Source organism: Phodopus roborovskii, unplaced genomic scaffold (genome assembly GCF_943737965.1).
Source record: "Phodopus roborovskii unplaced genomic scaffold, PHOROB, whole genome shotgun sequence".
NCBI classification, from domain to species: Eukaryota; Metazoa; Chordata; class Mammalia; order Rodentia; family Cricetidae; genus Phodopus; species Phodopus roborovskii.
The window spans coordinates 12917140-12940920 of NW_026126485.1; the positions used below are offsets into that span (position 1 = coordinate 12917140).

At 42.6% G+C, this 23781-nt stretch overlaps 1 protein-coding gene across 1 annotated transcript in view; it reads right to left on the bottom strand.

Moving 5' to 3' along the window:
- Itih5 (inter-alpha-trypsin inhibitor heavy chain 5) overlaps positions 1-21967 on the bottom strand; it is an 81883-nt gene extending 59916 nt beyond the window's left edge. Inside the window, exons 1-2 of the mRNA XM_051194830.1 lie at positions 21839-21967; positions 9437-9481 (exon numbers count right to left, since the gene is read on the bottom strand). Of these exons, the coding sequence (XP_051050787.1) occupies positions 9437-9481; positions 21839-21928 (135 nt within the window). The 5' untranslated portion in view covers positions 21929-21967. The remainder of the gene's footprint in view (positions 1-9436; positions 9482-21838) is intronic.
- Between the last annotated feature and the right edge of the window lie 1814 nt (positions 21968-23781).

A 23781-nucleotide genomic window follows, 5' to 3' on the forward strand; every position in this document is an offset into this window, starting at 1 on the left:
ATGATGACCTCTTGGCTATTTATGGATTTTCTTCAGGGCAAATTATGTAAATATGTCAATATAAGTAGGGAAGATATGTGAAAACAAATGTTATAGGGACAATAAGTAGTTTGTTTATCTTCCACTGACTGGGGAATATATACCACTGAAATAACATCCTGGGATGTGGATGGAAGCCCGATGCCTCCTGAATGGCATCATTGGCTTCACTGCATGACTGGTGTGATTCTCTGCTGACAAAACCACTTGCTCGTATATTCACTGGAGCAAATAGTAGATTCAATGTGAGTAGCACTCCAAAACAGTACATACCATATTCTACCACTGGAAAGAAAAGTCACCCTGGGGTCCTATCTTCAACACTTTATCAGTAAAGTCAATGAAGACTTGCTCAGCACATGCAATACACAACGTTGTATGGAACTACACTTTTGCTGATGACCATGAATGTCCTTGTTTCTCCTCCCATTGCAAGGTGAGGTTACCTTCCCCATTGATTCTGGACCTCAGTGGTCTGCATAACCTACAGAACACACTGGAAATACCATAGAAAAGCCCAAAGCTTTTATCCAAGTGACCTCCTCGAACATTCCTCTTTTGAGATCTGAATTTACCAGGTATTATCCTGCTACAGAGACCACACACAGACATCCAACTTCTCATACTTGCCAACCATCCAAACATCCTTGTCAAGCACAGCATGGAGAGAAACTGTTTTGAACCCTCCATGTCAGCTTACCTGCTAGACAAACACCTATCAGTGACTTCTGTATAAATTGTAAGATTATTTCTGCCTAAATTCTTGCCTCCAGCATCATGCAAGATGGCTGCTGCTTTAAGCCAATGGGTTTTGTATGAAGGTTTTTATATAACAGTGGAAGACAGAAGTACCTATGCAACATGTACAGTATGTGAGTTTCCTGTTCAGTGTAGCTGAACCTTGAGTGGAATTCAGTCACATTTTCTTGGTTATTTCAAACTCTGTGCTGTTCTACATCTAGAGCAGTGGTTGTCAACCTGTGGGTTGTTTCCCTTTTGGGAGCCAAGTGGCCCTTTCACGGCGGTCGCCTGAGACCATTAGAAAACAGAGATATTTACACTACAATTCATAACAGTAGCAAAGTTACAGTTATGAAGTACCAATGAATATAATGTTATGGTTGTGATTCACCACAACATGAGGAACTGGTTTAAAGGGGTGTAGCATTAGGAAGGTTGAGGACCACAATCTAGAGAGGTTTTTGATGGCATTTTCTATAAACCAGGCGTCTACAGATCAAAATAATCCTTGGGGAACTGGGTAGATGGCTTAGTCAGCAAAGCGTTAGCCACACAAGTCTGAAGACCCAAGTTCAGAGTCCCTAGCACCCACTTCAAAAGCCACCAACACTGACTGCTGTCCTCCACATGCACATGTACACACAACTACGTGTACACACACATACTCTAACGCCATTTTCTCTTCCATACACTAAAATCCCTTTGAAACCTTTTTAGAAGAGATCAAAGGTATAAATTATAAAGACAAGGTATAAAAGGAAAGATGCTCTCAAGCTGGGTCTTTTTATTTCTTTGCCATTGCAGACCAAAGTCACTTACTCTATGACTTCACCAGGTCATTAATCCAAGATGACCTTCGGAAGCCCAGCTTCCCGATTCTGGTGCCCTCCTTAAAGGGTTCTAGAGACATCCCTCTTGCACACAGCCTTCATGTGACATCTGTTAGGTAACCCACAAAACACAGAACCCCCAAAATATAATAACCATAACCTGGTCTTTGCTGCTGACTCAGAGGTTACTTGTGAGAGTCACTGGTCCTTCAGTAAATTGTGAACTTGAAGGCAGGACATTGAACTGAATCTGTTCCTTACTGTTGTTGCTGTTGTACATTATAACTCTGTTGCTTGAAAGTCTGGTATTTGCCCTTGAACAAGGGATTATTAAGTTTACAACTTAGTTAAACAGGTTTATCGCTCTCTAAATAAAATTTATCTTCTTTTAGTGGATAGTTCTGGTCCAGTACTATTTTCAAATAATTAAAAGTTTATTTCTTTAGTATTGTAATATTGTACTGACTGATTCTTGCTTTTGAGATGAATAATTTTGCTGAGTTTTAAATGGTCAGAAGCTGTTGACAGCCAATGAATTCCAGGAGAGGGAAACTCAGCTTTCTCTAAGGGCATGGCTGCTGGTGGGTCCACCATGGTGGAAGGCTGAATGTCCAAGAGTATATGGACAGCGCAAATTTGACTTGATAGATTTAGAGGAAGAAGGAGAAGAAAGAGGAAGGGGGAGGAAAAAGAGGGAAAAGGTGCCACAAAATTATTTGGGTGGGTAGGTGGATCTGGGAGGAGTTGGGAGAGGAAGGATGAATATGATCCAAAATAAATTATATGAAACTCTCAAAGAAAAAATTTAAATTACTAAAACATTCAATAAAACAAAATTGGAGTTAGAAAGATGGAATAGCAGTTAAGAGCACCCAAAGCTCTTACAGAAACCCAAGTTTAGTTTCCAGAACCCATTAAAGGGCAGCCTACAATCACCTATAACTTCAGCTCCAAGGGATCTTACACACCTTCTTCAGGCACCAAGAGCACTCACACACGTGTGTGTCATACACACACACACACACACACACACACACACACACACACACACACACGAAAGTACATCTTTAAAAGTAAATGAAACTTGAAAATCAGGAGTAGAGAGAAGGCTTAGTGGATAAAGGAGCTTGCCACCAAGCCAGATGGCCCAAGTTCAATCCCTGGGACTCAAAAGAGAACTGACTCCGCCAAGTTGCCCTCCGACTTCCATATATGTGCCTTGGTACATGTGTGCCCCTCATATACCAAGTAAATAAGTGAAATGTAACAAAAGTGAAAAGTCAAGGATGTCCAATAAACTATTAAGTGTGCCTCAGTGGTTTAGGCCTGAGTTCCCACAGCATTACTTCAAGAGCATGAGCCATGGCTTCTGAGCCCAGGGAGATGGGTTGGAAGAGTGGCGAATCTGTTAGCTTACAGTTCTGCCTGGTTACTGTTTTCTCAGGAGTCCCTGCAGTTACCCCACAACTTTGTCTCTTACTGCAGCAGCTCTGGTCTAGAACCTGTCAGAACCAAATGTGTGTGTGCAACTGCTAGCAACCATCTCTTAGCCCTACTCCTACTGCATGGTAAATGTGTAAATACACAGTGATTAAGAAGCACAATCTTCTCCTCCCTCTCTCTCTTCTTCCTTTCCTCTCTCCCTCTTCCCTCCCTCCCTTCCTTTCTTCTCCTTTCCATTCCCTAGGTCTCAGCACAGAACCAACTACAGACTGGAAAAAATAGCTCACTCATTGAAGCATTTGCCACATCAACACGAGAACCTAACTCCCATCCCCAGACCCATACAAAGAAAATCTGGCATAGTGGAGAGTGCTGGCGATTTCAGTGCTGAAGAGGGAGGCGAAGGGGGTCCCCAGGCTGGCTGGCAGCCCACCCAGCTAAGTCTGTGAGCTCCAGGCCAGTGAGAGACTTTCTCAAAACACAAGCTGGGCAGCTCCTGAGGAGCAACACCTGAGACTGACCTCTGGCCTCCACACATATATGTATAATTTTGCATGCACACCCTGCCCCCAATACATACATGTACCCACAAACACATATACATGTATGTATATTAAAATGAAAACAACTTTAAAAATATTTGTGGAAGTGAAATGAATTTTCTAACTCTTGTTTTTGTTTGTTTGGTTTTTGGTTTGGGGTAGGTTTTGTTTGGTTGGTTGGTTGGGGTTTTTTTGTTTGGGGAATGGTTTGGGGAGAGTTTTTATGTTTTTGGTGTTTTGAGACAGGTTTCTTTATGTAGCTTTGGAGCCTGTCTTAGAACAATCTCTGTAGACCAGGCTGGCCTCAAACTTACAGAGACCCCCCTGCCACTGTCTTCTGAGTGCTGGGATAAAAGGTGTGCACCACCACCACCTTTGGTATTTTCTGACTCTTGAACAATTAAAAAGAAGTGTATATCCATCAAAAATAAAAAGCTAATTCTTAAGCACTCCTGCAGTACTTAAGTCTATATTTCATGAAGTTTTGAGAAGAACTATTCCAGCTGGCTACTTATCTCAAGGCACTTGCAAACTATATTTGGAAGAAAGAGGTGAAATACAAAACAATGCACAGAGATACAGGAGTGAAATGTACCTGTAATTTGAGAAGGGCAGGTAGGGAGATACATGCTGACAAAAATGAGGAGATGCCATAGGGACCATGACTGCCAGACTTTCCAGAGCTCAGAAGAATGATAAATGGCTGTGCTGTGAAATATCCCCTTATACTCTATGACTACATGTAGTTGTGACTGGTCAATAAAGAAGCTGACTTGCCAATAACGGAACAGAATAAGGTTAGGCAGGAGAGCCAGACTAGGAGAATGCTGGGAGGAAGAAGGGCAGAGTGAGAAGTCGCCAACCAGACACAGAGGGAGCAGGAGATGAACATGCCATGCTAGTAAAGGTACCACCACATGGCAGAGCAAAATGAGGAAGCTGGGTTAACTTAAAATGTAAGAGCTAATCAGAAATAAGCCTGAGCTATTGACCAAGCATTTATAATTAATAATAAGACTTTCCTATGGTTATTTGAGAGTAGCTGTAGGACAGGAAAATTCTACCTACAAGGCTTAATAGTAGAACTGCTTATGTGCATGGGGCCCTGGGTTCAGTACTCAGGCCCCACAAACCAACAGAAAATGGAATAAAACTATAGGAGAAAGATAATTCAGCAACGTCTGCAAAGTGTAAAAGAAGGTTTTTAAAAAGTAGATTCCAAAATTCTAGACTGGGAATGTAGTGCAATGATAAGAGTGTTTGCCTAACATGCATGAAGTCCTGGGTTCGACCACCAGTAAGGGAAAAGAAGAAAAGAAAAAGGGCACAAAAGGCATGAAATAAAACATGCCCATTCCAAGAGTCGTGACTACACCAGATTAATTAGGAAAAGGGGCATGGAGAGATGTAGGTGACAAGTGGGCGAATTAGTCAGGCCCTGCCAGCAGAAAGCAAGCACAGAGCTCTGCACAGCAGAAGTGTATGAAAATGTGTCATAAATAGGAGTCTATAAAAGAGTTGTCTCAAATTTTCCCAATATAGTTCTTTAAAATGTAACATGGTCACCATATTTATATATAAATAATTATTTTGTTTGGAGATGTCAACTGGAAAATACAAAGCAAAAGAAATCTTCCTGTGACATAATTTCTTCATTATTTCTTTCCTCCAAAACCAACCCAGATGGAAAAGCAGTTTGAGGCAGGGTGTGTCTTAATTAGCTGCCAGAGGGAACAGAGGTTTGGGTATGACTCACGGGAGTCATTTAACATCAAGCCACCCAGAGGATGTCATGAATTACCCAAGTCACCATCTGGAAATGTCACTGTGGAATGTTTGGGACACTGCCCAGTTGCCAGAGCCCAGTTCAGTCCCCTCTTCCTAGAAGATTATTAACTCTTTGGTGCTTGGTTCCCAACTAACCATTCTCTTCTTTAAGATGGTTTAGTTATTTTTATTTTGTGTATTTGCCCACAAATGTCTAGTGCCCTCCGAGGTCAGAAAGGGACACTGGATCCTCTGGAACTGGAATTACAGAGGGCTGTGAGTGGCCATGTATGTGCTGGAAGCTGAATCCAGGAAAGCACTGTGCTATCTCTGCAGGCCCCTGTCCTAACATTACACTATTTATTTACAGTCATTAGGAGGGACACACTGAGGCTCCGTGCTCCCTTCTTGTTATAGAAGAGAAGATCAGGATAGAGCAGGTGGCTCCATGCTAGGTCCATTGACCTTCACTCAACTTTAAGGCCTCTGTTCTTTTAGGAAAGTGTGTACTTGTCACTGCTGAAGTTTCCCTGGATGCTGTATGCACCACCTGGGGGAGGTCACTCCCTCCCCCATTTGCAGACAGAAAATGACACCAGCCCCGATTCACCTGTTCACATTCATCCAGTATCCCCAGCAATGCCTCCTGATATTTAGAGATAGGAAGTGTAATTATCCCTGTCCAGAGGGAAACAGCCATTCTGTGATCTTCTGAAAACAACACTCTGATGGTTAGAGATGGGAATAGGGAGACAGACACAGGTGTATGTAGCATCCACGAGAGACTGATGGTCAGCACCAAGCCACCAGCTGTCCTGACTATAATTTATACAGCGTTACCTGAGGCCATTTTCATGCAAGTAAAATGCACTTTGAGCATATTCCCCTCTGGGCCCACAACCCTCTCCTTTACCCAGCTCCCATCAGTCCCCTTCATTCCTCTAAATAGTCTCACTTCTACTTTTGTCATCTATACACAAGTGATTTTATGGATCTATAAGGCCTAGAACTCACAAGCAAATGAAAACGCAATACCTGTCTTTCTGAGACTTAGTTCACTCAGTATGATTCTCTCCACTTGTATCCATTTCCTGCAAATGACATAACCTGCTGTTCTGGCACTCCAAGCTGCCTTCCTGGAGAGAATCTTTCCCTCATCCTGCCCTGCTAGTAAACCTTTAATACGAAAACCTCATTTTCTAGGTTTTTATTATCCCCACTCCTGACTGCTTCCTCTATCAAACACTCACATAGTAAACTTTTTTTTTTGGCCCCAAATCCAGGTACTGGGCAATGAGGAACAGCTGTTACAGCCGAGAGCCTGCCAAAATGACAGTATCCAATCCTATACTTACTGGGCACATTCCCCCCAACCCTCCACTCCAACCCCCGTACCCCACTCACTCATCCCTTCCCATGAAAATCCTAATAGACACTGGGCTGTGCTTCACCATCCACCCCACCCACTGCTTCCTGACCAGCCCTGGTTCTTCTGTGTGTGGTTTTGTATGCAGAGCACACTCCTCTTATCAGAGACATGTGAGTGTAAAGTTCTTCCTTCATGTCAATCATTTCAGTGTTTGTGTATCATACCACATTGGAATAAAATAATTCCTGGCACAAACTAGGGAATACTTCCTACCAAAGGGCTCCCAAGAAGGACCCCTGATATCAGAGGGTAAATGACAGCAGTAAATTGTCTTAAGAAAGCTAATCAGTCTTTTAAGCATCGTGGAAGCTCTGATCTAATGAGCCTCCTGATGTTCAAAACACAGTGTGTGTGTGTGTGTGTGTGTGTGTGTGTGTGTGTGTGTGTGTGTGTGTGTGTCTCCATCCAAGGACTTCTATAAAAAGCAGAATCTAATTAGTTCTAAACATAACCAGGCATATCTCTGTGGTCCTGACAATGGTGGGAGAATCCTAGCTGTGGCTGCTCAGTTTCTATTCATTAGTTAAAACCTGGACCATTCTGAGCTGTCTACTTTCTGTTCATTAATTATAATTTGGAACGTACTGAGAACCACAGTTGGTGAGAGGTAGCTAGAGACTCCAGGCACAGGCAGAAGAAGCTAGATCACGAAATCTCACATAAATAACTACAGAAGCTACATTTTGAGTTTTTCCCTCTTGGTGGCACAGAAGTGTTGAGGACATGGCATATTTATTACTCCTAGAAAGACCCTTCATGGATAGAGCTCGTCTTCAAAATATGTACTGCATGAGAAAATAAGACTTGGAAGTTTTAAGAGGTTTCTAAGAAATGGAAGAGATCGTATGAACTGTGCAGATGACAGAGTCATGAAAATTTTGTAACTTCCGGACATGCCAGCAATCCTCTGTGCATTTGGGAAGTAGATGCTGGAGAATCAGGATTCAATGGACAGTCTTGCCTGCAGAGAGAGTTTGAGGACAGGTGGGGATACATAAGACCCCTTCTCAAAAAAATAGCCTTTTTAATCAATAACAAAATTTAGAGGCTATAAAAGAACAAGGGGAAGGGACAAGTTCTCCAGAGCACATGGAGGGGAGGGGGCAGTGAGTGGAGAGGGAACTGGGAGAAAGAGAAGGGGAGGAGAGGAAAGCACGTGGGACTAGGAAGATTGAGTCATGGGAGGAATAGAAGACAGAAAAGAGAGGGAGAGAGAGAGAGAGAGAGAGAGAGAGAACATAAAAGAGGGAGCCATTATAGGATTGAAGAGAAAACTGAACCTAAAAAAATGTCCAGAGACCTACAAAACTGACTCCAACTAACAATTTGAGCAACCGTGGAAAGGCTACCATAAATGCCCTTCCCTGATAATGAGACCAACAACTAACTTATCCACCATCATGGAGCCCTCATCTAGTACCTGTTGGAAACAGAAGCAAACACCCACAACTAAACACTGAGCTGAACTAGAATCCAGATGCAGATGGAGAGGACAAGACCAGGTTGCAGAAACACATAGAGACAGCTGACCTGAAGAAGGAGGAGCTAACAGGCCCCCAGACTGATAGCAGGGAATCCAGCATGGGACTGACTCAGACCCCCCTACCCCAAGCTAGAAGGCCTGGGCAGCCTAAGGGACCTCAGACAATGGAACCAGGATGTATTCCTGGTGCACAAAAGGACCTTGCAGGCACATCCCCCATGGATTCATACTGCCTTAACCTAGAGACAGGAGAGAAGTCCTAGTCCCTACTTCAAATGACTTGACAGATTTAGATGACCCCCCCTGGATGGCATCACCCTACATGTGGAGTGGGGGGATGGGGGTGGGAGGGGAGGGTGGTCAGGGTGCATGTGAGGGGGGAAGAGAGGGAAAGAGGAAAAGAGGGAAGGAGGAAGGGAGGGAAAGAGAGGGAACTGGGATCGATATGTAAAATAAAAATTAAAAAATTTAAAAAAATAAAATAATAAAAAAAAAGAAAGAACAAACATAGGAACCCAGAACATTTACACAGCAACTACGCCAAAAAGAAACAAACAAAAATCAGTAAAACAATGGTGTGTTTCTGAGGGAATCTTCCCATTCTAAAGACAGATGTCACCAGTAGCGTGAGGATCCCTGATGAGTTCACAATTAGGGGGATTAAAATTAATAGAAGGAAGAAGGGCAGAGCTAAAATGAAACATTTCAGAGATTAGCTATTCCAGATGACCAATAGTCTATTTTTAGATGTCAAAATTTGTTCATAGTCAGGGAATGTATTCATAGGCTTCGTTGAAGCAGTGTCTATTTCTCACTGAGCTGGAGGTAGACTGAAAGCCCCTAAGCTCTGATGAACCTTCTGTCTCAACCTCGCACAGCACCAATGTAACAGGCCTGCATTAAGCTGTTTGCATGGGTGCTGGGGATTTGAACTCAGGTCTCCATGCTTATGTAACAAGCACTTTATCCATTGAACCATCACTCTAGTCCCTCCTTTAAGAAAGAAATATCCCCTTTGAGAAAACTTCTAAAGGAATCAGCTATACTGTTTTGTACTATACTTCTTCTCTAAGGAGGACCAGGAGCTTTGGAGAACAGGCATCTAGATTCTGGTTCAAAGAAAGCAGAATGATGAAGAAATTGAATCTGTGGATATACATACCAGCCTTTGCAACAGCCTGAGTTGTCTGGGCACCCTGAGTGCGACCTGGAAAGAGAGAAGAAATATGAAATAGGACTGGGAGGTATTCATGAATGAGTCATGCAAAACTCTTAAAATCCATTCAAATTCACCACTAAGGATATCTAGCTTGAAAAGCAGAATCCAGGAGGCCAAACTTCCTCACCGTCTGGGTGTGCCTACATCTGCAACAGTGACAAGAACAGAGATACCCACGGAATGCTTGCATTCTGCTTCACTCAGTCTTTGGCTTGACATTAAATTCCTTGCTATTGGGTCCATTACATCATTGTAATACAGACATTTGGCCTTCTTTTGATGTGTTCATAATCAATGCAAAACTCTAGGAAATCCAGATGCAACACTGAAGTTATCCTGAATTGCCTTAAAGATTTCTTTTCTATAAGATTTCTTCTATTTTCTCATAGGTAAGAGATAGGTACAGAAAAAGCAATAAAAAAAATTCCACTAAAAAACAATGACATGGGCTTAAGAGATATCTCAGCAGGACCCAAGTTCAATTCCCAGCACCCACATGGTGACTCGCAACAATTTCTAACGACAGTTCTTGGCCTCTCTCTGGCCACAGCAAACACCAGGAACACAAATAGTATACACTTACAGGAAGGCAAAACACCCATAAACACAAAAAATAAATAAATAAATATAGATTAAAGTTACAGTAACAATAAGCCAGTCACTTAAAAATGCTTGCTTCTCCTTTAGTATCGCACCCAGTAAACCTGTTTAAATAATAGAAACATAATGGTTATTGCTAGGAGTAGCAAATTGTCTTTTGGAAAGTATACTTGAAGATACTTGAAAAGTGTGTCCATTTAAAAATCTATTTTGCCTTTTATTATGTGCCTGTGTTCTGTGTATAGTGCTATACACGGCGAGAGGCTTTGAGTTCCTCTAGAGTCAGAGAGCAGAGCTCTGCTCCTCTGTGAGAGCAGGAAGCATGCTTAACCTCTGAGCCATCTCTCCAGCTCAGCTTTACACATGCTTAAATAGCATTTTGAGGTGTAATTTTTATACCATGAAATTCATTCATTTTGTGCACAAGCATCCTTCTCTGTAAGGAATGGGAGCCATCGCCATAACCAGAGCAGTTTTTACTAACTTTCTGAAAAGAAACTCTGGAGCCTGGGGAAATGTAGTGTGTAAAGTGATTGTGTGCAGGCATAAGACCTTGAGTTCAATTCCAAGGACCCACATAGAAAGCCAGGTACATACACAGTACCCCAGGACTGCAAGGCACACAGTACCCCAGGACTGCCAGGAAGTGGAGGTCACAAGAGGATCCTGGAGCTTGCTGGCTAACCAGCCAGTAGAAACAGTGACCTCCAAATTCATGAGAGACTCTCTCTCAGGAAATAAGGGAAAGAGTGATGTGGAAGGGAACCTGATGTGGGCAATCCTCCCACATACATGAGGAAGTCCACACACAGACACATCACACACACACACACACTGAGAGACATACACACAGAGATATATATGCACACAGAGACACCTACACACATACAGAGAGAGACACATAAACACACAGACACAAATACACAGAGAGATGCATAGACACAGATATACATACACACAGAGACACCTATACACACACACACAGAGACCTACACACACACAGAGACACACACAGAGAGATAGACACATACACACATGCACAGACACCTGTACACAGAGGCACACATATACAGACACACAGATACACAGACATACACATGGGGACACACAGACATACATACATACATAGAGAGAGACACACACATACACACAGAGAGAGACACTCATACACACACACACTTTGCACATTCTGGTCATCACCTCACGATCTCATCTCCAGCCCTTGGCAATCACTGAACTATATTATATGGTTTCCCCTGTTCTGATCAGTGTATATAAGTGGAATTACACACCATGTATATTTTTGTATCTTGTATTTTGAATAGTGGTCTTGAGGCTCATCTACAGTGTAGCAAACACTACTTTATTCCTCATAGCTGAATAATATTCCACTGTGTAGGTATACTACATTTTGTTTATCTGTTCATCACCTGACAGACATTCAAGTTATTATTTCCCTTTGCCTGGTATGAATGATTCATAATTTGAATTAAAATTTAATTTTCACACACCAGCAATCTTTCCTGAGGATATAGAGATACATTTTATTTTCCTATGAGTGGGATTCATATCTTATGCAGTAAATTTTACTTTTAAGAAACTGTAAAACAAAATAGAAACTATAAAACTTTTCTAAAGTGAGTATACATTTATATTCTGACCTGTGTGTATGTCCTTCAGTCAAAAATTCTGCTGCAGAGAAGTAAATAAAGAGTGGAATATCTAGAAAAACAGAATGTATAACCTTTAAAACACGTTCATAGCTGAAGAGAGCTTAAATCACTGGTTCTCAGTCTGTGGGCTGTGACCCTTTGGGGGTTCAAGTGACCTTTTCACAGGAGTCACCTAAGAATATCAGAAATATGAGATATTTACATTATAATTCATAACAGTAGCAAAACTACAGTTATGAGGTGGCAATGAAAATAATTTTGTGGTTTGTCACCACAACATGAGGTGTTTAATACACAGCATGTGTTAAAGGGTCACAGAATTAAGAAAGTTGAGAACCACTGACTTAAAATAGCCACTAAAAGTAGTTCAGCTAAACACTCCATGATAACCTGGGGACCAGAGAGATGGCTGTTGGCACAGTGCTGCCACACAAGCCCAACGACCTGAGCCTGACCCCAGAACCTACATAAGAACCCAGGTGTGGTGGCTACCTTGTAATCCTGATACTGGGGAAACCCAGACAGGGGAATCTGGGACTCACTGGGACAGGAGGTTCCCAGGGCTCACTGGCCATGAGGAGACAGAGATGGGAGGATTCCAGGGCTCACTGGCTAGCCAGAATAGTCTTAAGAATTCCAGGTCCCTAACTCAGGCCCCCTGAATGTGGGTGTCAGTTAAGAGGCCTGGGCAGTCTATGGAGCCTCTGTATTTATCCCTAATATATGAATGGACTTAGGGAGCCCATTACACATAGTAGGATACTCTCTCAGCCTAGACACATGGGGGAGGGCGTAGGTCCTGCTCCAAATGATATGAAGACTTGTAAGATCCCCAATAGAAGGCCTCACCCTCCCTGGGGAGCAGAAAGGGGATGGGAGTTGGGAGGTGACAAGGGAGGAGGAGAGGGTGAGGGAACTGGGATTGACATGTAAAACAAGATTGTTTCTAATTTAAATTTTAAAAAAGAAAAAAGTGGTAAAATCAATTAATTAATTAAAGAATTCCAGGTCCCAGTGAGAGACCCTATCCAAAACTCCAAGACAAATGGAATCTTCTGAAAAAATGCCATGCTAGGTTGACATCTGACCTCCATATGCACACAAGAACACATACACCCACACATAAACATGCACATATACTGCCCTCACACACAAACCTCACCATAAGCATGCACACATACCCTTCCCTACACACATATACAACCCACACATATTGATAAATAAATATTGAGAGTAACAAAGTAAAACTGTATTTATTGACTAGCAGATATATTGCTTGACTTCAACATTGCTCATTATGTATGTTTCTAGTTGCTCTCTGTCAGAAAGATCACCCGCTGTGGACAGATGGGGCCTCAGGACAAGTTCTGGCCAATATGTTATGGGTGTAAGTAACATTTACCACTTCTGAGCCAAGCACTAATTACAGATACCTAATCTTTCAGAGCTGCCTGCTCCCTCTGGTGCAGTAATTAGTCATTTTAGCAGTGGACAGGGTTCTCCCAAGTTCACAGAATACCACATGTACATACCTGTTCTACTGCCAGCCCACAAGAACATATAAGCAAGAATGAAATACGTGTTACTTAAGACATTCATTCATATATGGGATTGTTTGCTCTCAATCATAACCTGCTCTATTCTGACTGCCATACTCATCAAAGTTTTAGGAGTTTGGGGGAGTTATTTTGTTTTATTTTTATTTTTTGGGTTGTTTTGTTTTTGTTTGTGTAGGGGGGTTGTTTTGCTTTTTCTTTTGTTTTCCAAGGCAGGATTTCTCTGTGTAGCACTGGCTGTCCTGAAACTCACTCTGTAGATCAGGCTGACCTCAAACACACAGATTCACCTGCCTCTTTCTACCTCAAGTGATGGGATTAAAAGCATGTGCCATCACTGCCCAATTTCATCAAACATTTTAAAGTGCTAATCCATGGAACAAAACTACATTTAACATTTGAGTATACGTGTTTTAATGTGTAAAATGTACTCTGAAATGCTAATGGTTATTTCTTTGGGATGGTTGAATTCTATCTACATTTTTCTTTGCTTCTTTTGTTTTTGACAAATTAGCAAATACTATTTCAATATCAGAAAAACAATAAATGTGTTTTCATTCTAAAAACTGAAAGTAGGAGTGTCAAGACTGCTTAGTGGGATAAAGGCACTTCCTGTTGAGCCTGATGACCTGAGTTTGACCTATAGGACCCACACAATAGTCACAGAGAACCAAATCCTACATGCTGTCTTCTACATACATGCATCATGCATGCTTCCACATGTGCATGCACACACATACACAGAAACACACAAGCACACAAATAAACATTTAAAATTTTTAATCAAAAGTATAATGGATTATACTTTTGCTTTGTCCCCATCCTCTCTTTTATCCCTAATTATGTAACCATTGTACAAACCTCCTGTTCAATAGAACATGAGAGAGAAACTAGGAAGTGGGTAGAACAAGCCAATGCCACGTGGGAACAAGATGTTCTTTAGGAGAAATCTGCTTCTGGTTTCTAAAGAGAGGAGAGATGAATGAGGGACCAAAGCACTGTCACAGTAAGACAGTAAGGACCCAGGGTAAGAGCTTTACCAGTTCTCAGTTCACCTTGGGTCTTTCTCTCCCTAAAACTGTAGAATAGGCTGGGGAGCACTTAAGACAACTCCAGCCAGAAGGCAACCCAGCATCTCTCAGGTATTAAGTTCTCTGCCTGATCTAAAGTATGCTCTTTGAAGTTTCCCTTGCAAAATAGGCTTTCCTAACAAAACAAACAAACTTGAAGGAAAACTAAAAAAGATGCTTTTGCATTTTTGAGATGGCTATCTAGCATCTCAAGGGATCACCATGGCAATACTTCAGTCCAAGTTTGAACTCAAACTGACCCAGAACTGAATCTTACTTGTATGGGACGATTACTGGTGCCAGCCAGGACAGGAAGTGGAAATGGCATTGATGTCACCATCATTGTTTGCAGTTAGGGATTTCGATTCTTTTTGTTGTTTAAGGAATTTTTTTCCTCCATTATCTTCAAAGAACCTGGGGGGTGGGAACTGTGGACAGAAACATAAGGGACTTCCAGAGCTAAGTCAATGACCATAAATAGTGGTCTAGGAGCTCCCACAGACCTCTTTGTAACACCAAACTGAGACTTAAGAGATGGCTCAAGTGGGATTAGTTATTTCTAGCAAGTAGAGCATTTCAGTTCAACATCAGAACACAAAAAGTCCACACTACAATATTTATTAAGAAGTGTAAGTCGTGGACAAGTGAGATGGATCATTGGGTAGTTACTTGCTGGTAAGTCTAAAGACCTGAGTTCCAACACTGGTCCTGACACAGAGGAAAGGGAGGGCAGACTCCTCCCACAAGTTGTCCTCTGATCTCCACACATGCTGTGGCGCAGGTACAACCACACACACACACACACACACACACACACACACACACACACACACACATACACACACGAGATAAGTAGATAGATAGATAGACAGACAGACAGACAGACAGACAGACAGACAGATAGATGAACAAACAAATTTTAAAAAGTCTTCGAATGTCTGCCATCAAGGACCATATTATATAGTGAACAAGTGAACAGAGAGGGAAGGAAAAAGGAAGGAATGAAAGAAAACAAAAGAAGGAAGGAAAGTAGGAAGGAAGAAATCCATGAACACATAATAACAAACACAGTAAAGGTACATGGTATAAGTAGAAAAGAAAAACTTGAAAAAAGTCAGGTGCACCACATCCTTGAGTAGTGGAAGGCTTTGAAATATCACAATATAGCTAGAACTAGCTGTATAGAGTTGGATGGGGGAAGAATTTTAAAGAGAATTGGGTTCCACAGAGGAAAAATGCTCAGAAACCATTGGCTGCATGGAGTCCCTGTCCCTTTGACTCCTGAAGACCTGGCAATAGTCACCACCTGGAACTAGAAAAGTAGGCAAAGCTTTCCTTCATATGTTCTCACAGTAAAATACATCAAGACTGGAGATCAGAGTCATTGCCTCTACTCCATCATATTTTAGTGGAAATAGATGTTAGGAACAATACCCTTTAAAATCACAGGTGCGGATCTCTGTTTCTCCCAGGATCTATCTCAATGTTTAATTGTGCTTCAGAGAGGACTAGAGTAATGAGGTTGAGATATTCCTCCATGAGTCCCTGCCCTGATTTGGATTCTGGGTGTCCTTCAAAAACCTACGTGTTAGAGGCATGGTCTCCAGCTTGTCACTGATGGAATGAAGTGGAATTTTAGCAGGTGGAGCCCAGTGGGGAACTTTTGGTCCATGGGGAAGGCTTGAGTGTGTTGGAAGCTGGCTTACCATTCTTTCCCATTTATTTCTCAGCCACATGTAAGTGGATTTGCTATACCATGTGTCTCTGTATTGTCCTGTCTCACACATATTTCAATGCAATGGGACCAATTCACCAATGGATCAGAACCTCTGGAAAAGCATGAACCAAGATAAGCCCCCTGTATTCACAGGCAGATTAGCTGGTGTCTGTTAATGCACCACAGAATTGACTAGCATACTCCATCAGTGGGAAAGTATGTGAGACAGGAGAGGAGATGCCTGGACCATCTCTGCTGTTTCCAACCCTGGATACTTGAGCAACCTAGAATGGCTGGTACAGATTGTAAGGGTGAGTTCGTATCCTCTACTCTTTGTTTGAGCTCTATTCCAAGGTCCCTGAGCCCCAAAGTCCAAGGCCCCACAACACATGTGATAGATGCTTCATTAAGGCCAACCCCAGCAAGCTTCATGAGCATACTGACGTTACTCTTCCCAGTGGGGCAAGGACAAGAATCCACCCACCAGCCCCATTCTTCTGAGTGCCTTCAAAACACTGAAAGTGAGACCTTCAACAGAGCAACCACTGCCTTAGAGATCTGCCATAGAATCTGGAACAAAATTGAAGCTGGGTATTGGAAAATCACTTGAGGTTGCATTTATCCCTGGTTGAGTGAGTGTGGTGAGTCTGAGTCTAGAAAGGTTGGAGTAAAAAGAGAGAGAGGCAGGGAAAGAACATCTGTAACTCCAGTTCCAGGGCATCAGATTTACTCTTCTGGTTTCCAAGGGTACCAGGTATACATCTATACACTCAAGTAAACACACACACACACACACACACACACACACACACACACACACACACTAAAACTGATTAATCTTAAAAAATAAAAATGTTATACATTGCACCTGAATAATGATACCCACAGTCCTTTGGCCTCCATACGCATGTGCATACAAAGGTCTGTGCACCTACATACACTTCTACACACATACATACACAGGACAGATTTAAAAAAGAGACAAATGGAAAGAAAAGAATGAATGGTTTAGGACACACCCATCTCTACTTCCCAGTTCCCAAGAACTGTCAGGGCATCTTTCTTCTCTTTCTTTCTCCTTCTCTGCCTCTTTCTTCTAAACCAGCCTAGGATACAGAAGCTTTGCTGGCGTTACTGGCCGAATTCAGACTGCACATTAAGCAAACATTCTTTACATCTGAGCACCCACAATCTTGAGAACATACTAATTAGGAGTACAGAGTCACATACAATTCATCACCCAGTCCCAGGCAGACCCCACCCTCCCTTTCCACCCTCAAGACATGAATATAGCTAATTTTGGAGTGAGCACATCTCTGGAATGTCTCCCACATCTCTTTCCCCATTCAATCTTATAGTTCTATCTCAGAAACCACACCCCATACATGAGGGAAGCATTATGGAGAGGCTCAAAGCCTGCAGCTGTACTGTATGCTTCACTTAGTAGAAAGCTAAAAGATATAGCTGTCTGCATTCAAATGAGAAGACATGGTAACGGGTGCAACTTTATGAGGAGTTTGCTCTTTGGGAAGTTTGGAAATGAATCACCAGGATGGACGCTTAGGACCTGCATGTGCTGAGCAGAATCTGTGTTAGGAGCACTCCTGAGCTCTGTGATCTGCATGTATATAAACCCGAGGGCCCAGCTTCTCCCAGATAGCCTCTCCTTGATGGCTGTTCTCTGTAGATCAGTTTCGTTGAAACCTTGGTGTGGCATCTGTGGATTTAACTAGACTGTACACAAACTGTAGTAGTTTGGGGAGGGAGGCTTGGAAGGTTGGAGTCAAGGGGCACCACAAAGTCACACCATACAACAGAACTCATGTAGGGGGTTTATTGAGGGGGAGGTGTAGAGCCAACCTCCAAACCAGAGCAGCAGAAGAAAGAGAGGGCAGGAAGGACCATTTTGGCTGCTGCTGCTGCTGTGTCCTCCTAGGTCCCCTGATAGCAGACCAGTATAAATGCCTAAATGCACCACACACACACACACACACACACACACACACACACACACACACACTAAATTTTACTGCTTACTTTCTCTATACAAATGCTTTGTCTGGATTGGCTCCATACTCACAAAACCCACAGCAGCATAGAATGAGAGCATTTATTACTGTTTAAAATATTTATTACTGGGCTGGTGAAATGGCTCAGTGGAGTTTGACCCCTGGGAGAAAACTGATATCTGCAAGGTTTCTTCTGGTTCTCTCTCTCTCTCTCTCTCTCTCTCTCTCTCTCTCTCTCTCTCTCTCTCTCTCACACACACACACACACACACACAGACACACACACAAAATAAATGTGAAAATAAATAAATAAAATGTTTATTATTGATTTTATAGTTACCATGTGATGCTTGGAATTAAGCACAGCCTTGGAAATATGAAGTAAATGCTGTTTCGCATCATATTATTTGGACACTAATGGTTTGAGAAGCCTTAGTCCTGTTGACAAAACTGTGCAATTTGCTACACATTTACAAAATTAAAGGGTTCTTTAGCATCTCATTTGTAATCATAATTTCATATTTTTTCTCTTAAAGGACTCCTTCAGAGTTACCTTCTCTCCCCAAACACAGGTCCATCTCTCTGTGAGCTACAAACTATTAACCACCCTATGCTGATAGGATAAAAATGAAATCCAGAGAGGGTAAGTTACTTGCCCAAGAATACACAGCCAGGAAGTAGTGGGGCCCAGATTTGTACCCCACATAGCCTGGTTGCACTTGGATTTTTTTTAACCATAATATTTCACTGTCTCTTTTTGCTTTAAATAAAGCTCCTGGCATTCAGAATGCTTTAGTAGACTCAGTAACTGATATTGTGTTTTTTTGAAAACTGCCTTTGTAATAACTTATCCTTATTTTCCAAAACCTTTTAAATTTAAGGAGACAAAACATACAGAAGCAAATTGATGTCATGTCACTTCAGTTCCAATACAGATTCCCTGTCATATTCCTCTTTTAATATTTTATTATTTTTATTATAATTATTTTTTTTACTCTTTGTGGGGACATTGCAAACTTATAGAGGTCAGAGGAGTCAGTTCTCTTTTTCTACCATGTGGATCCTGGAGATGGAACTCAGATCATCAAGCTTGGTGACACATACTTGTACCCACTAAGTTATCTCCCTGACCCCTGTCAACATCTTTTGAGGCAGAAATATTCAAACTCTGGTCCTCCTGTCACCTGCCCCATCCCTTCCCATTAAGCAAGATTGGTGGGAGGGGAACCACACTTCTGACATTCAGTTTCCCAAGAACATGGAAGATTGGAAACCGCTGATTTTAGTGGCCTCTCCACTAAGAGTCACATAATTTACAGACACAGTGGAGGGTGGGGGTGGAGGAAGGAAAGTGAATCTAAGGTACAAACTGATTTTTCTAATTTCGGGTAAACTATCAGAACTCTATGAAAGTTGATAAGCATGTTCATTGCATTACAATTTCCATCAAATTTATATACTCGTGTGTGTGTGTGTGTGTGTGTGTGTGTGTGTGTGTGTGTGTGAAATGGTGTCACTCCTCAGTCACTGTCCATCAATTTTTGTGATAAGGTCACTGGCCTGAAATGTGATGAGCAAGTTAGGCTGTCTGGCCACAAGTCCCAGTGATCTGCTTGTCTTTATCTCCCTGTTGCTAGGAATACAAGTTGACAACAGTGTTGTTTGTTTGTTTGTTATGTTGGGTTTGGGTAATTGAACTCAGGTCCTCATGCTTGTAAGTAAGTGTTTTTCTGACCCAGTTGTCACCCTAGAGCCCTCATTACATTCTGCAAACTAAGTTTACACATAGCTTCAGAGGTCTAAATATTAAGACTGGAACAATGACTACATTCTAAGATTCTAAGATTTTACTATACAATTTTTCAGAATCTTTCAGTTCTTGGGATGAAACCCAGAGGCCTCATTCATCCCAGGTGAGCATTCTACCACTAGGCCACATTCTCAGCCAATGCTGGTCTCATACACTCAACAACAACAACAACACACATACACACACACTTTAAAATACAGTATAAATAGAATGTAGAAATCCAAATTTCCTTAGCAGCTTTTTATTTTATTTTTGTCTGATTAAGTCATTTTCAAGAAAAATATTGCTATGGACTAAAGACAACAGGAACTCTCCAAAATGAGCCAAATCCGTGTTTTTCTAAGAAGGAAACTTTGGAAAGTGTTAAGCTCACTTGCAGTTGTGGAGACAGCATGGCTTGAATCCATTGCTAGTCCTCAGAACGATTCTTTGTTTCAGTTCTTCCCACACTCCTTTCTCCTTACACTCTCTCGAAGCTTCAAGATCTTTACCCTGAATTCCTTCTCTTAGCAATTCGGCTGTGCAAGCCTTCCAACAGACAGTGGCAAGTGGAAACCCTGCTGGAAGCTTAGGATTCAACTCTAGAGAACCAAATATCAACTATTAATATCTCCCATTTATGGAGTACCTACTGGATACCAGGTCCTTAACACAGCTAGCTAAACCCTTACTAAAATGTGCAAGTAAAATTGCAAACCAGACATGGTGCACTGCTGTAATTCCAGCATTTGGAAGATTCAGGCTGGTAGACTGTGAATTCGAAGCCAGCCTGGGCTAACAGAAGTGCCTGGCCAGCCCTAGCTTCATAGAACAGCATGCCTTGGAGAGAAAAACGGTTGCATTCAAAACTAGAGTTTGGGCAGGTCACACGGCTGTAAGTGGTAGAGTGTAGAACCAGACCTCTCTCTGGATGGAAAGCCTAGATGTTTCCTACACCACCACAAAAGCTCTTGGGACTTTGCTGGCTACTTTTGTCCCTAAAGGAAACCCCACATTTCCCAACTTACAGGTAAACACCTTCCTTAAAGAGGACCCCTCATGAAAACAACCACAGATAAGAAGGTGAATTCCATCTTCCAGGTCTAATTGCCAAATAAGGCTGGGAAGAAATATGCCTGCTTATGTCTTCCTCATCCGTGAAAACACGCATTAAACTAAACAGTTCATCTTTTAAATGATTGTGTCAACATCGCGATTCACTTCGTCTGAGACAGTCCCTTCTACAGGATCTTCACAGGGTTGTTAGTGCGAATCTGTTTGATGGCTTTCATAGAACTTTTCCAGTGGTCTGGACTGAACTGAAACTTTTCATTGGCAGGGTTGTGGTCACCTGTGAGGTTAAACTGATTAAAACCAAAGCTGACACGTGCATAGAGTACCTGAGCCAGTTCTTGATACTGGCTTAATCATAGGACCTCCTGTAAACTACTCATAATTGATAAGAACCGGAGGGAAAATTGAGTTCTCCTATGTTTAAAAGGTGGAGAGAGTTGAGGCTTCCGGGAGTTTATGAGTTTTAATAAGTTCTTTTCTCCCAAGATGAGCGTTAACAGCTAACTACCTCACAAGTCTAAGACAGAAACTTGCAATGAACTGCTAGGCGGGAGTCTCAGAAATTTATAAGGAAGGATAGAAATCTGGTAGACGGCGAGAGCCAACAAGAACGTTGTTGTTCCAGGACTTGGAAGTTCTATTCACAACTATGCAGCAAACTGGAAGAGGAACAAGTGACCAACAGATGGGAAAGCTCCCACGCAGAAGCCTGGGAAAAGGGATGGGGCAGGCCAAAAAGGAGGAATGCCTCCTCCCTTTCATGCATCCCACCGGTCAACTGCAGCCTGTCCAGAGCCACACAGTCCAGGCAAGCGGAGGGAAGGGAGAAAGGCGCGGGCTCCCACAGCTCTACTTACTTGCTCTGAGGCGTCATCCCATCTCCGTGCCTTTTCCTGGGACTCCGAGAAGAGAGGCAGCCCCAGGCACAGCCCCAGCAGCAGGAGCATGGTGAGGCTGGAGTGCGCGCGTTACGACTCTGGGCTAAGGAGGGATTTTCAGGGTGCTGAAGGAGCTGAGCCCAAGGCTGCAGAAAGACACACACGCTCCATCCAGCCCCGCCTCCACCAAAGCCCCGCCCATCAAGGTCTCCGCCCCCTTCATGATCTCCTGGCAGCCTGGGCCACTAGCCTAGGCCACTCCTCCCCTTCTCTTCTGAGGCTTCCCCATCCCTGGTTCCACTCACTACTCACCCACCATGTGATCCCTGCCTACTAGTTTTGCCTCCCCTTGGGCTCTACTATTGTCCGCAGGACAGCTTCCAGCAGGCACCACCTCCAGGTCCCACCTCCAGCTCTTAAGTAGTTAATGGGTCCCCATGGTCCCAGATTAAAGAGTTCCAGACCTGCCCCAGCTGTGTGCACAACTGAAGCAAACTCTGCTTTGCCCAGCTTGAACACCATCTTGCCTTTCTATCCTGCATGCAGTGAATAGACTATCCTCTTAGGTCAAGCCTTAAGCCTTTTTCTACAGCTGCCAACAGCATCATCCCCAACTCTTCCTTCCCTGCTTTCCTTTGCTTTGTGGACTTGATTTAATCCCTGTTGCCAAGAGCTGGGGGTGGGGGGTTGGGAGGGTCAGCACACCAGGCTCACCTGAGGCCTAAAGGTGACAGGTCCCCTCCCTTACTCTTAATACCTGTCCCCATTTAGAGTCACAAGTATTGTCACAAGCCATATTGTCCCTTTTGATGCCATTCTAGTATTGAGGGGCAGAAAAGATAGGCAGAATTAGACTTGTGTGGATGTTAGCCTGGAAATGAATGTTATGTATCTTGATTATAAATTGTTTCTTCTGTTCTTGTCTTGTTACAGGAAGGACCATTGCCTATGGGCCTCCCATGCTTGACCTTTTAGAACCTGGGGGGAAGTCTTTCTGCCCTGTGCATGTCTAATGCAGCTGGGTTAATGTGCTTAGGCCATCTTGCAAAAGGTAATTGCTTCAAAGACTAATTCTATGTTTCTGGTAATTCCATCTAAATAGATAAGGAGAAAAATCGGCTTCTGCAGCCCAGAACAGGGAAGTGCTTGCCCCCACAAAAGATTGTGGCTAGGTAAAAACACACAGGGATATGCTCCACTACAAAAAAAAAAAAAAAAAAAAAAAAAAAAAAAGGCAATTAAGTTGCCACTCCTTCTTAAAACACTCTGAGAGCAATGTTGCTTGTTCAGCAGAGAAATTAGAAGTTCAAACAAGCAAACTTGCTGCTACTGTGAAACAAATGAAAGGAAGATCATTGTCATTAACATTAATCATTTAATTAGCCTAATCACCCAGCATTTAAAAAGCATACAACCAGCAGGAAGAAAGCAGCTACTCCAGCAAGGTTTCTATGCAGAAACTACATAGAAACCTGGCAACAAACAAGTTGTATATGCCACCACAGTTCTCACTAAGGAAGAAACCCAGATCCCCTGTAATCAGCTCCACTGTTTCCCCCAAGGGAGGAGTGACTGTGACTGGGAAGTTCACATTGCAAGGGCCACACCTGTTACTTGAGGGCTTGAACAGGCCTCCATCTTCTTCCTCGCTTGCACTCCTTGTACCCTGTCATGCTAAGCAGGGGCATATCCACCCCCCACACTTTCATGTCTTACTTTTTATCAAGTGTTCACTAGCTGAGTTTCCCACCGGCAACACAAAGGAGTATAATAGTTTGCTTTCTTTAGATGGAGGTTTCTCCCTCTACCCTGAACCAGGGTACTGACACAGTACCTGGTTTACTTTTTAGTCAGTTTCTCAATGTGATCAGAAGTTCTTTGAAGACAAGCATGTTTCATACGACTGCTAGCATTGTTAGCAC